This window comes from Apus apus, chromosome 4, assembly GCF_020740795.1.
Source record: "Apus apus isolate bApuApu2 chromosome 4, bApuApu2.pri.cur, whole genome shotgun sequence".
In the NCBI taxonomy this organism is placed as follows: domain Eukaryota; kingdom Metazoa; phylum Chordata; class Aves; order Apodiformes; family Apodidae; genus Apus; species Apus apus.
The window spans coordinates 39535780-39550262 of record NC_067285.1 but is presented as its reverse complement, the minus strand read 5'-3'; the positions used below and the strand labels follow the sequence as shown (position 1 = coordinate 39550262).

The 14483-nt window shown below is 51.8% G+C and overlaps 1 protein-coding gene across 4 annotated transcripts; it reads right to left on the bottom strand.

The window, feature by feature from the left end:
* Positions 1-5429: 5429 nt before the first annotated feature.
* Positions 5430-14353, bottom strand: LOC127383760 (uncharacterized). Of its 4 annotated transcripts, none has more exons than XM_051617201.1 (3): positions 13908-14353; positions 13135-13379; positions 5430-13026 (listed from the first exon to the last, which is right to left on the bottom strand). In XM_051617201.1, the coding sequence occupies exon 3, from the start codon at positions 11531-11533 to the stop codon at positions 9362-9364; it is 2172 nt and encodes a 723-aa protein (XP_051473161.1). In that variant the 5' UTR covers positions 11534-13026; positions 13135-13379; positions 13908-14353; the 3' UTR covers positions 5430-9361. The 4 variants fall into 4 exon arrangements, with proteins under 4 accessions (XP_051473161.1, XP_051473159.1, XP_051473157.1 ...); XM_051617199.1 differs by lacking the exon at positions 13135-13379 and having other exon boundaries at positions 5430-12679; positions 12778-13026; XM_051617197.1 differs by lacking the exon at positions 13135-13379 and having other exon boundaries at positions 5430-12439; positions 12947-13026.
* Between the last annotated feature and the right edge of the window lie 130 nt (positions 14354-14483).

Below are 14483 nucleotides of genomic sequence, written 5' to 3'. Positions count from 1 at the left end.
AGAGTTCCAACCCTCCTGAGCTTACAAGCCCTCATGACTTCATGGGTGTGAATAAAATGTAGCTTAAGGCTCAGCCTTGCTGTTCCAGGTTCCTTCTGGGTTTGGTTGGGGTTGTTGGCTTGTTGGGTTTGATTTGGTTGGGCGTTTTTGTTCTGCTCTGAATGGGAAATGATGGAAGAAATTCACACTGAAGGGGGATTTAAGGCTGCCCTGCACAGCTCGTGCCACTCGCTTGTGCTGCCCCAGTGGAAGGGAATCATCTGGATGAAACCAGGCTGGTTTTTAAGCTGGCTGCCCCCACAGAGCTCCAGCGGGACTGCCCGGCCCCGAGAATGGGACAGGGCACCCCAAAATGTGGGAGAGAGGGGCTGGCAGGTGGGTCCCCATCACAGCAATGTCCCCCCATCACAAAAACGTCCCCCCCATCACAGCAACGTCCCCCCCCATCACAGCAATGTCCCCCCATCACAACAACGTCCCCCCATCACAGCAATGTCCCCCCATCACGAAAACGTCTCCCCCCATCACAGCAACGTCCCCCCCATCACAACAACGTCCCCCCATCACAGCAATGTCCCCCCCATCACAAAAACGTCCCCCCTTATCACAGCAACGTCCCCCCCATCACAGCAATGTCCCCCCATCACAGTAATGTCCCCCCATCACAACAACGTCCCCCCATCACAGCAACGTCCTCCCCATCACAAAAACCTCCCCCCCATCACAGCAACGTCCCCCCATCACAGCAATGTCCCCCCACCACAGCAACGTCCCCCCCATCACAGCAACGTCCCCCCATCACAACGTCCACCCCCATCACAGCAACGTCCCCCCATCACAACAACGTCCCCCCCATCACAGCAACGTCCCCCCCCTCATCACAACAACGTCCCCCTCCATCAGAGCAACGTCCCCCCATCACAAAAACCTCCCCCCCATCACAGCAACGCCCCCCTCATCACAACAGCGTCCCCCCCATCACAGCAACATCCCCCCATCACAGCAACGTCCCCCCATCAGAGCAACGTTCCCCCCCATCATAACGTCCCCCCAGCACAGCAACGTCCCCCCATCACAGCAACATCCCCCCATCACAATGTCTCCCCCCATCACAGCAACGTCCCCCCATCACAGCAACATCCCCCCCATCACAGCAACGTCCCCCCCATCACAACAACGTCCCCCCCATCACAGCAACATCCCCCCCATCACAGCAACGTCCCCCCCATCACAACAACGTCCCCCCATCAGAGCAACGTCCCCCCATCACAGCAACGTCCCCCTCATCACAACAACGTCCCCCCATCACAACAACGCGTGTCCCCCCATCACAGCAATGCCCTCCCCAACCTTTGCTTTATTAATTCACCATCCTGTTGTTCCCAACCCCATCAAGCCCACACCAGCAGCCCCCAAGCAGGGGGGGCACCCGAGACCCTGACAACCTGCCCTGCTCCCCAACCCTACCAGTCCCCAGGGGGGGGGGGCCCGGAGAGACCCCAGCCCAGGACGGGCCCCCTCTGACAGGCTCTGGGGCCGAGCCGTGTGGTGCTTTCCCCTTTTGCTGTTTCTCGGCAGGTCAGGACGTTTTTCCTGCTGTTTTTTCCCTTGCTCTGGCAGGGTTTGTTTGTGTCTGTCGCAAAGGGGGGGCGGGGGGGGGGGCTCCCGGCTGTCAGGTGCTTTTGCGACTCCCCGTCCCGATGGGGAGGGGTTTGTGAATGAGCCCGAGGGTCACACGCGGCGCTGCCTCTCACGGAGGAACGGCCACCGCGGGACCGTATTTCAGGGGGGTAGTTAGAAAGCCCCGCCACCCCACCACGCTCAGAGATTGCCTCTAAAGCCAAGGTTTACTCCACCAACTAATCGGTTTATGAAAGGTGAACACAAACCGAGGGATGATGTTTAGGGACCAGGGCTATAAATATGTGTGTAGTGAGCAAGTGTCCTTTCGGGAGGCAATGCAAGAGGTCCGGTGCTTGTAAGGGAGAGGGTTAAGGACTGAAGGGAGGAGGGGAGGAAGGGGGAAGCCCCCCTGACCCACCTGTCCAGTCAGTGTCACTGCCCAGAGCCAACGAGCGTCCCTGAGCCCCAGGTTAGGGCGGTGACTGCCAGGGGCACAGGGTGGCTTGTCGCCCATCCTTTCTGTCCCGGGCCACAGCTGTTGTTTTGGGTTCAGCTGTCCTTGAGAAACAAGTCTGTTTTAGTCCCTTAGCTGGGGAGAATCAGGAGAGGCCTTCGCTGGCTGAAAAGGCATTTTGTGGGGAAGAAAAGAACAGTTTCCCCCAGTGTCTTTGGTTCCTTTCCCTGCGGGGTCAGTTTTGCTGCTTCACCCGCGTTACCCCCCCCGGCTGCGGGGCGGGGGGCTCTGCTGCTCACTTCCCTCCTGCTGCACCTCTGCTTGGCACTTTGGGCCTTTGGGATCTTATTTCATTCTTTTTTTTTTTTCCTCTTTTCTTCTTCTCATTTTCCCCTTGTTTCCCTTCTTCCTTGTTTTTAACCTGTCTTTTCACCTTGTTTCTTTCTCTTCTTCTCCTGTTACACCCCTTTTTTTCTCCCCCCCCGCCCGTTTTTTAATCTGTTGGGTTTTTTGTTTGATTTTTGGTTTTGTTGATGGTTTGGTGTTTTGTTTTTTTTTTCCCTTCTTTTCCCCACCTGGCTCCCAACCCCCTTCCCACAGATCTGGGCCCTCCCAGTGCCAAAGGACCCGCAACTGGGCTGGGTGATGGGTGCAGAGGGAAGGCAGCTGGGATGGCCAGGACACTTGCTGGCATCCCCGGGGCAGTGGGTCCTCAGCGGTGGCTTTGGCTGGAGTTTTGGGTTCTTCCCGCGGGCAGGCAGCTCTTCCGAGCCTGGGCTGGGGTGTGAGGGGGCCCTGCTCCCCATTTCTGCCCCCCAGCACTGCTGCAAGCAGCGGGAGAGCCCCAGCTCCGTGGCTCCCATTGCACCGCTCCCCTGGAGCAGGGTGAGGAGGTGCTGGGAGCTTGGGGAGCCTTGTGCCCCTGCAGCGGGACATGGGGTGTCCTTCCTGGGTCAGAACCCCATTTCTGCCTCCTTCTGTGCCCTGGTGACCTGCTTTCCTCTCTCAGCAACTGAAAAATAAAGAAGCCAAGCTTGTTAAGGGACGTGTGGGGATCAGCAGCTGTAAAATCTGGGCCGGCAGCGAGCAGGGGGTGAGCGTTGCACCAAGGTGGCTGATGTTTATACGGATATATAAGTATGTGTGTGTGTGTATTGAGAGCTGATGTGCTGGGGAAGCAGGCTGGGGGGTGTGCTGGAACCTGCTCAGGGCAGCCCGAGCACATCTGTGTCCCTTCCCAGCAATGTGCCCTTGTGGCTAAGAAGGCCAACGGCATCCTGGGGTGCATTAGAAAGGGGGTGGTTAGTCGGTCAAGAGAGGTTCTCCTCCCCCTCTATTCTGCATTGGTGAGGCCACATCTGGAGTGTTGTGTCCAGTTCTGGGCCCCTCAGTTCAGGAAGGACAGGGAAGTGCTGGAAAGAGTCCAGTGCAGAGTCACAAAGATGATGAAGGGAGTGGAACATCTCCCTGATGAGGAAAGGCTGAGGGAGCTGGGTCTCTTGAGCTTGGAGAAGAGGAGGCTGAGGGGTGACCTCATCAGTGTTTACAAATACATAAAGGATGAGTGTCAAGAAGATGGAGTTCAGCTTTTTTCAGTGATGACCAGTGATAGGACAAGGAGTAATGGATACAAATTGGAGCACAGGAGGTTCAAGGTGAATACCAGAAAATTTTTTTTTACTGTGAGAGTGACAGAGCCCTGGAACAGGCTGCCCAGAGAGGCTGTGGAGTCTTCTTCACTGGAGACATTCAAAACCCACCTGGACACGTTCCTGTGTGATGTGCTCTGGGTGACCCTGCTCTGGCAGGGGGGTTGGACTAGATGATCTTTCGAGGTCCCTTCCAACCCCTACGATTCTATGATTCTATGATTCCCTGGGGGAAGAGGAATGTAATTCCAAGCTCGACCTGCCGAAATGCCCATCTTCATCACCTACACAAACGCAGTCCATGTAAACCCCCCTCCACCTCCCCCCCAAAAAAAAAACACCCAACAGCCCCCTCAGCTGCACCAGTGGGCTTGGGCTGGTCTCTGGCACGGGAAGGGTGGGGTTGGGTGCTGCGTGTTCCCAGGGAAACCCCCTGATTCCCTGCTCCCCCCCCAACCTGGAGCGCTGGCAGCCCCAGGAGGCAGCGAGAAGTGCCCCTGGCACGGAGCAGCCCCGGCTGCCGACGGTGGGTCCTTGTCCCTCCGTGTTCCCCCCTCCGGGGTGTCCCGGGGGATGTTCCGTGGGACGGAACCATCCGAGGTAGGGAGGGATGGCTGGGAAGGACGTGCTGGCTTCCCAGGTCGGGGCTGGGAGGTTTCTCTCCAGCACCTCTGGGCAGGGCTGGGCTGGCACCACTGGTGGGATGTTCTGCTGGTGGGATTGTCGTGGTGATGATGTCTCTGTGGTTAAATGGCTGGCATCTCAACCCACCCTTGCTGATTCTCCCCCGTCCCCCAGGGACAGAGAGGGAGCAGCTGCTGGGATTTAGCTGCCGGATCCAAGCAGGACACACGAGGTCACCCCTTGGAAGCAGAGCCCAAATCCTGCAGGTTTGGGCCCAGACAGGGCCCCAGTGCTGCCGCTCCAAAGCACAACCTGCCTCCCCCAGCTGGGGCTGGAGGCAGGAACCAAAGCCTTGTGCTTGGGCTCAGAAACAGACCAAGTCCTGGAGCTCTGGGGGCTGGAAAGCAGCTCCCTGGGGCAGTTTTGGGGCTCAGAGAGAGAGAGCAGGTGCTGCATTCTGGGGGCTCAAAGCTGGGCTCATTGGGTCAGGGCTGGATCTGAGAAACAGAAACCAAGTCCTGGGTTGTCAGGGGCTGGTGTGGGGCTCAGGCACATGGAACTGCAGCAGCTGCTCATGGCTTGGAAAGAAAGTCCTGCCTTTTGGGGGGACTCAAAAGCAAGCTCAGGAAGAGACCAAGTCCTGCCTTGTGCAGTCTTGGAACAAGGCTCATCTGGCCAGTGACAGGGCTTAGAAGTGGAGACTAAGTCCTGCCCTGGGGGGGCCAGAAGCAGAGACCAAGTCCCTCCTGTGTGTGCTCAGAAACAGAGACTAAGACCTGCATGTTGGGGGCTTGAAACCAGACTCACCTGACCAGTGTTATGGACTCCCCAAGAGAGACTAAGTCCTGTGTTCTAGGGTCAAGACACCAGGCTCGTTTGGGGGTGTCACGGGCAGGTATCGGGGCTCCCGGCTGTCAGGGGCTTCTGCCCCTTCCCCCCTCAGCGTGGAGAGGTTTGTGGATGAGCCCGAGGGTCACACGTGGCCTCTCCCACAGGAACAGCCCCTGCGGGACCCTACCTTAGAGGGTAGGTCAGGACACCCCCTCACCACGCTCACAAATTGTTACTGAGACCAAGGATGAGTCGAGGAATCAATCGCTCTATTAAGGCTCAGCACCAACTGAGGGGCCAAGGTTCAGGAGAGGCTGTCCGGGTGTAAATCAGAAAGGTGATTCCAAGGTGCTATGGTCTTATTAAATGCACGCTCCGAGGGAGAGAGGTAGAATCAGTGGAGTGAAAGGGTAGGAGCTGAGTGTGTGTGTGAGTGTGTGTGTGCACGTTTACCCTCCTTCCGCAGCGCGTGGTTCCCGGGCTCAATCAGCAAAAAGGTGCCACTCTGGCTTTGCTGGCTTGAGAGGCATTTTGTTTAGTCTGATGTGGGGGGAGAGAAGATGGATCGTTCCCCACATCTCACCCCGTGGCTTTTAAGGCAGCAATAACGTGGTGTCCTCACTGTCCATCAGTGTATGTGCCAACCAGGCTCTTGTCCAAACCCTTTGCTCACATTAGATCCTTCCCCTCCTCAGGTGTTAGTTGGAAGAAACATGACAAAACATGAAGAAAGAAGGGAAGAATTCCCAAACATAATACATAATAACAATTCCATATATCAGTATTATTTTTTTAACAAATAAGTTAATACGCAGCATCAGTAAAACATTGAAAACATCCAAATTTACAAATAATTGAATCTAAATTAAACTCTCACTACTTCTAACAATCATCAGACTTCTCGATTGCTATTCTTAGATCCGGATGAGAGCATCTGCATTCTCATTTACCCTTGGATCTTGAGGTACTTGTTCTCGTGGGAGTCTTTGGTGAGGTTGTCTCACTCAAGCACAGTTCACCCAAAAAGGACAAACAGTGGCTACACACGGATACAAGATTAGGAATAGAATAACTGCAGTTATTATAACACAAACTCAGTTTTCAATTCTGTCAGACAAAGAAAAGAAAGCAGATCACTTAGGAAATCCCCAAATTTGAATCAAGTTCTTGTCACTTCAGTGAGTTCTGTAACAATGCCCTTAATTATTCCCATTCAATACAATATATTGCAAACAACAACTCAAAGGCCAGTATAGAAGGAGACAATGTCATAGAGCAGCTTGTTCAGGCCACGGGGTGATCAGTCCCACAGCGGTCACAAAGTAACTCCTCCTGAGTCCAGCAGCAGGTTGATCAGGCCTGATCCTGTCACCGGGATGTCTCTGGCTCTTGAAGCTGTCATGCTTTGCAATATATTGATTAACATCATTATACATAAATACACAGAGATCCAAACATACAGACCAAACTGAAACACCGATTGACTCAACATGAATTACCCACTTTGTACTGATTTTAAGTTGTCATTTAAATCAGATGCAACCCATGTATTTGAATTCACTGGTGTTTGTAAGGTGAGCTTGACCTTACCAATGTTTGGCAGGTTTGCCAGAACAGTCTGTCCAGGGTGGAGAGGAGTTTTGGATTTACTGTAAGGTCTTCTGTGCTGGCCATTATCTTGAGTAGGTGATGTAGGGAAAAGGCATTGAGGCGAGGGGACCCATTCACCCCCCACCTGTTGTTTATAGCAGTGACTGCACACCTTCATCTTTCATCCCATTTTGAGTCCTGTGGGTGGACAAGACTTTTAATTAACCCATTAGCATGTTCTACTATCCCATTAGCTTGTGGGTAGTATGGGACATGAGATGTTCATTTGACACCTTCCCTCTTAGCCCACTGTTGTACAAGGTGTGAGGTGAAGTGAGTTCCATTATCAGACTGGATATTTGTGGGTCTAGGCAGAACCCCAAATACCTTTTCCAGGAAATTAACTGCATTTTCCCCATTTGCTTTAGAAACAGCTTTGGCACAGGTCAATCCTGACATCACCTCCACAATCACAAGGATACATTGTTTGTTTCCTGATCTTCGGAAGGGACCGATGTGTTCCACCTGCCATGTGGACCACAAGGGTTTTCCTTCCCTGATCTGCAGAGGGTCAGTTGTTAGGGGATGTTCCCCAAGGCTAATTTTGCAAAGATCAGATGAGGAAAGAACTGTTTTGCACTGCTGGCGGGTGACAGGCCCCCCCCCGGGCTTGTGCCTCTTTGTATAGATCCAAGATTCCTGAATGGCCTCTTTTACAGTGAAGCCATTCGAGCCATCTTTTCCATTCCTGATTTTCTCCTTCTGTGATAGCTGATCGGATTTCCTTCACATCAATCCTAGCTAGCTCATCAACATAGTTCTTCCACTTACTAGCTTCATCCTTTAGAGCAGCTTGGTGTGAAGGTACCCATCCTACATGAAAATTAGGGTTCTCTCTAGCAATTTTCAGTATTTGCTGCCATTTCTCCTTATGCCAAACTGGCACCTCGTTAATTCCCCAATTATCCTGTTGCCAGAAAGTTATCCCCTCCACACAGCCCTTGAAGGCTTGCAAAGGATTCTGTGTCAATGTCCACAGCCTCCTTGGAGGCTTTTTCTTTCACAAAAACATTAAACAACAGCATCCAGCTCCCCCACTTGGGCACTGCCCTTATCATGATTTATTATTTGTTCACCTGTGGAGGGTTTAATTGCAGCAGATTTGAACAACCAGGTTTTCCCTTCTCTTCAGGATGAAGCATCTGTGAACCAAGCATTAACCATTTCACTCTTGTATTCCAGGGCCTCTTTAATAGGACTGGGAGTTTTCATTATTAAATCCTTCTCATCTGCAGATCCAATTTCTTCCTGAATTTTTGTTTATCTGGGCCTTCTTCAAGTTGGAATAGTCCAGAGTAGTACTCAATTTGACTACACCATTTTCTGATTGTACCCTTTTGGGATATTCCTTCTGGAGGGGCCTTTCCAGACAGCACTTGGTTAACTACTTTGAAAGGGCCTTGAAGAATTACCCTTTGTTTTTTAATGATTTTGCTGACTTCTTCCAGTGCTGCACACACTGTTAACAATCCCTTCTCCAGAATGGAATATCACTTTTCTGAATCCTTACATGACTGAGTAGAAGCCAATTGGTCGAGTGCTCCCGTTAGGCCCTCGTTGCCAAAAGTGACATGATAAGGCACTGGCTGAGAACCCTCATTCTATTATTACTGGATCTTCTGGGTGGAGAGGTCCCAGAGTTTGGAAGGTCTGTGCCTCCAATAATAGTAACTCAAGGGCCTCGTCCTGAGATTTATCCCATTCCCAGTGATGATTCTTTTCCAATAAATCAAAAAGAGGACGTGCTATGATTGATAAATCGGGGATGTGCTTCCTCCAGTACTGATGGGTTCCTAGGACGTCCTGCAATTCTTGTTTATTGGAGGGCACTTTTATCTCCTTCAGGTGGGACAAAGCATCAGAAGGAATATTCCAGGTTCCCCCTTTCCACTTTATTCCCAGAAATTTTGCCTCTTGGGAAGGTGGTTGCCACTTTTCCTCAGAGACCTCTACACACATGTGGGGATTACAGCATCATAAACTGCTTTTACCTCCTTCCCACTCTGGCCCCCTATCAGAATATCCTCTATGTACTGACAGACCTTAACATTGGGGTTATTTTTGATTTCTGGAATGTTTTCCAGCTCACACGCAAGCGTGTGATGGGCCAGTGTGGGTGAGTGTTTATATCCCTGGGGCAACCTTGTGAAGTGTCCTGCACCCCATCCCAAGCGAAGGCAAAATATCTTTGGTCCTCAGGATCAACAGGGATTTGGAAAAACATATCCTTTACATCCAATGAGGCCAGCACTGGGTGTGCTGCTTCCTGGATTTCTAGCACCACATCAGCAATGTTAGGTACAGCAGCTGTGAGTGTGTCTGTATTAACATTCAATTTCCTGTAACCAACTGTTATTCTCCATTTACCATTTGGTTTTTCTTACGGGCCAGATCGAGTGTTAAATGGTGGCACAGTCATGCCCTTTTGTTTTAAATCAGAAATTACTTCTTTAATGCCTTCCTTTGCAGCAATTGGGATGGAATATTGTCTCACACTGGTCACCCTGCTTTGTGGCAGGTGCAGAGCACACTATAACAATCTCATCTTTGGTGTGGGTGTGCCAAAACTCCAGCACTGGCCTTCTTCATCCCTCCAGGCTCGGCCCATGAGAACATCCATCCCTAACAAATTGAAAGGAATGTGACCCACAATCATTTCAGTCTGAATGGGTTTTTCCTCTCCTGGTAGGTTTAAAGTGACTCGAGCTGTTCTTTGTAAAGCAGAGTTACCAAATGCCCCGCTGACAAACATTGGTTTCAGAGATAAGGTGACGCCACATCGTTCAGCCACCTCAGCTTTCAGCGTGGAAATCTGGGCTCCTGTGTCCACCACAAATGTCACAGGGTAACGTCTTGGCCCAACAGCACAGGTGAGCTCCAAGTCCCCGTTTTTGTTTCGAACTAATCTTAGTACATTTTGCCAATCTTTTGGAGGACTGGAAACTTCAGGGCCTGATTCATTATCGTTGTCCTGCTGACCATTTTTGTTTTCTGCATCGGGATTTGGTCTTTCCTCCTCCCCCTGCTGTCTTTTTGACTTTCTTCTTGACTTCTTTTTCTCGGCAGAAGGAGGGCTTGGCAGAAGATCCGACTTACAGGATCTTTCCCTGGAATTAGACCTTGACCTGGGCTCTTTAGGCCAACTTTCTACTAGGTCTTTCAGGTGCTGATAAGAATAATTCCGAGACAAAAGCCTCGGTGGGATGCCCACACGCCTGGCTTCCTCCTTAAGCTTAGCATACGGCCCCATGTCATCTTCTGATGCAGCACCTTGATTTTCAGGGTGTTGGTTTCTGTGTGTGCTGCTTGGTTTTCTGTTTCGTTTACCTCTACTCACAACTGCCCAGTCACCCCGTGATTTCTCTGGCTGCTGAGGAGGAGGGGGGTTCCTCAACGAAGGTTGAGTGACTTGTCTGACTGGAGAAGGCTTGCGAGAAGATTCCAAATCAGATGCATAATAATCCCTTCTATAAGTTAGCAATTCTCTGGCCAAATCAGACCACCTATATCCTTGCATATCTCCATTTTGGAGTTTCTCTTTAATTTGGATGACGATATCTCTAAGTGACAGAGGGAGTCCCCTGATGAGGACATTCAGTCTTTCGGGTTTCACTCGAAGAGTCACAGGACTATCCTGACCCGGTATTAAATCACGGTCATAAATCATTTGAATTGCAGCAGCCTTGTGGACGTTGGCCAGGAGATTAGAGAGGTCCCCTCCCAGGACCCTCGGCTCTCCCCTGACAATGGGATCAATGGAACCAACATAAAAAGCTGCTCGCTGGGTTAGGGTCCAGGGGTGCGACTCATCTTCAGTCGTTAGAATAATCCCAGGTCCCCAGTACCCTCTAGCTCTTTGTTCACTTAGCATGATATGGTCTCCTCCTGTGAGGGACACTCTCATCACATATTCAGTTTCCGTCTCAGAGGGAAGCCTGCTGAACAGTTTTCTAATCTTGACCAATTCTAGAGGCGTGCAAGATACTTCTTTAATTACCACATCTCTTTTCCTACCAGTACTTTCTTTGTGAGAAAAGGAAGTTCTCACACCCCGGTGCTGGTGTTTATGATGTTCCACTCCCTCCTCCTCATCCTCAGAACTGTAGCAAGAAGAGGATTGGCTTGAAATGCCTTTCCCCCTAACAGAGAGTTCGTTGATTTTCTTCTTCAGGTGGTTCAGTTCTTTAATGAAGAACTCACACAGTGCCTTTATCTCAGCTGCTGAGCTCTCCTGCTTGCTCTGGGCTGGGGAGGGGAGCGGCTGCGTGGGGCCCCGCTGCTTTAACTGCTGCCCTACTGATTTCCAAAGGGCAGGACTGAGTTCTTCTGTTTTGTCTTTAAAAGACACATGTTTCTTAACCAACTCATCAGGGAAGGGCACCCGGGGTGAACTCACGGGCTTGCATTTTTCTGTTGTCTTAAGGTACTCCTGGGGCTCATGGTCTGTGCTATTCGAGTCTGAGGAACTTGAGGAGTCCAAGGAATCCCCAAAATCCTCCTCCCTCATGTAGGCCCCTTGAATCCACACATACTGTGCACAGGTTGGACGGTGCTGACGCTTTTTAAGGTGGTCCCAGAAGGGCTGCCCAAAGGTGTATTTGTGCAGTTCCTCCTTGAACAGAGAGGATGATGAAGATGGCCCATCCTGAACCTCGGTATTTTCTGCACCAGCAGCCTCAGCATCAGTCCTCTTGGTGCTCATTTTGATTGTGGTGGATTTTTTTTTTTTTTAAATATTATTTTTTTTTCCCCCAAATATTAATTTAGCAATTGAGAGCGTGGTGTGGGGACTCCAAAAGACCCTCACTTATCCCACTCCTGACACCAGATGTCACGGGCAGGTATCGGGGCTCCCGGCTGTCAGGGGCTTCTGCCCCTTCCCCCCCCAGCGTGGAGAGCTCTGTGGATGAGCCCGAGGGTCACACGTGGCCTCTCCCACAGGAACGGCCCCTGCGGGACCCTACCTTAGAGGGTAGGTCAGGACACCCCCTCACCACACTCACAAATTGTTACTGAGACCAAGGGTGAGTCGAGGAATCAATCGCTTTATTAAGGCTCAGCACCAACTGAGGGGCCAAGGTTCAGGAGAGGCTGTCCGGGTGTAAATCAGAAAGGTGATTCCAAGGTGCTATGGTCTTATTAAATGCAGGCTCCGAGGGAGAGGGGTAGAATCAGTGGAGTGGGAGGGCAGGAGCTGAGTGTGTGTGTGCACGTTTACCCTCCTCCCGCAGCGCGTGGTTCCCGGGATGCGGCTGCAGGCTCGGCAGGAGATCCGGGGGGAGGGGATTCCCGGGAACTGGGGCGACCCCTCCCGGCAGCAGCAGCTGCGGCAAGCACGGCTCTAGTCCTGGGGCAGGCGGCAAGGGCAGGCTGGGCAAGCTCCTGGGCCGGCTGGGTTCAGGCTGGGCAGGCAGCAATCCCTCCCTCCTTCCCTCTCGGGCAGCTGTGCTGGCGTTGCAGGCAGTTTCAGGAACTGCAGCAGGGTCTGGCACACGAAGAAGTGTCTGTTTGAACAGGCTGGGCTTGATGTCCTTACTAAAATATATATATACGTGGCTCACTTGATGAGAAAAGCTGCTTCAGTGAGGATTTCTCTCCAGCTTAAGATCTGAAAGACAAAATGGGTTCTCTCATCAAGTGGCAAGTCATGGACACTCCTGGCTTCCTTTGCAAAGCCTGCTGAGCTCAGACAACAGGTGTCAAAAAAGAAGTTCATAGAACCACAGGATGGTTTGTGTTTGGAAACCTGCAGCTGATCAGTGCAACTCCTTGTTCTGTGGTAAAATACACCACTCCGTATGGAGCCGGGGCTGGTGGGTGTTCAAGAGATGAGGCAACTGTGTAAGATCTGTGGGGTTTCAAAAAAGGCAAAAGTGATCAGGAGTTTGGCACAAGGAGCACTCTTATGGGAGGGGCCTGATGCTCCTATCAGACTTGTGCAAGCACCTCTGCAGTGCAGGACTTCAACACAGCAGGTGCCATTCCTCCACATCATCTGTCTTCCTCACCGCTTGGACAGCCTGGGACACTTATTTCAGATCTTTGTGGCTGGTTTCTGCCTGTGCTGAAGGCAACTTATCACAGGAAAAACAGACCAAAAAACCCCCACGCAGACCTTGCAGTCATCGTTGAGAAGTCTTCACAAAGATGCTTGATCAGTAATCAGTGTCTTTCTGACTTGGCAGGTCTGAAAACCTAAAAAGGAAAAAAAAACCAAAAAGTAAAAGCAATGTTGAAATTCTGAAAATTAAAAAAGTATCAAGGATTTACTGGTGTCAGCCAACAGCAATCCAGCTTTCTCACCTCTCAAAGACCTTGAGAACGAATCTAAAAAATGCAGCAGACAAGAAGTTCACCAGAAATATTTTCATCACTGCATTTCCAAGCAAGTGAGGGAAAGAGTGCCCAGCACTGCATCAGTGCCAGGGGACAAAACTCATTCACCTCTCACTGCTGCAGTCTACAAGGAATTAGCAAAGCAGCAGAAGTTATTTCCTCTCCCAGTAAACACACACGAGTTTTGGACCATTGCCTCTTCCTGAAAGGGGCTGGGGGAGCAGGGGAAAAGAACTGTTAGAAATGAAATGTAATGTTTTTGCATTCCAGTGCTAGAAACATAGTGTTGGGTTTGGTTTTTTATATATATATGTATATATATATCCTAGTGTTAGGAATATAATAGTTTGTTTAAGAGAAGCGAGATCTCTGCACATTCCAAGGACACCAGGAGTGGTTTATGGGCCAAGAAACTGAGGGACTGAATTGGGCTCCATCTGGGGGATCTGAACATGGAGCAGGATTGATGGCCAAGATCAGACACAACGAAGCCACTTCTGCCCTGCTCCTCGGGGCAGGATGGCACCAGTGGGTGCAGATCATGGTGGTGATTGGGAAGACAGCCAAGAGGGCAAGAAAGGTCAGAATTAGACCTTAAAAGGTAAAAAGCACCTGCTGGAATGGGATGTGTCAACAGTTGGGGGGAAACTTCTAGGATGGGCTGTAAACCCTGGAGTGCCCAGCCCGTGGGGAAACGGGGGAGGGAACTTTGGGAATAGGGAATATGAACCGTTCTTCACCTGGCTATGGGTGTGCCTGCTTGTTTAGGTCACCCGTTCTGGCAAGAGCGTCAATAACCTGTGCCCGGCTGCAGGATCCGTGTGGGCCTCTTCGCTGTCGCGACAGACGTTTCTCACAGACCCATCCCCACCTCCTCCGGGAACAGCTGGGGGGGGGTTTGTCGTCGCATCAGTATCCCGAGCTCTCCCAGCTCTCTCACCATCTCCCCCCCGCAGCAGCACGCGAGGAGCAGGGGCGGGGGGGCGGTGCGGGCCAGACCCGCCCCACGCCGCGGGCTCACCAGGCGCATCCCACCGCCCTGGGGCTCTTCCCACGCCGGGAGGCCGGGCAGGAGCAGCCGTAGGGGCCCGTCCCGGGAGGGGCTGGGGCGGTGCCGGGGCTGCCGGTCGCCGGGGCCCGTCCCGGGGCAGCAGCCACAAGCGGCGGCCGCTCCGCCGGGCCCAAGATGGCGCCTCCCTCTGAGGCGGAGGGTCCTGGCAGATGCACGCTCCTCCCACCCCTTCTGACCCCCACCAAGCCAACCCCCGGGGATAGCGCCTCGTTCTGTTACCCGATTTTTTAATTAATATTATTCT

What these genes read in the sequence shown, in the direction of transcription:
- LOC127383760 (XM_051617201.1), bottom strand. Translation starts at nt 11,533, where the DNA reads ATGAGCACCAAGAGGACTGATGCTGAGGCTGCTGGTGCAGAAAATACC.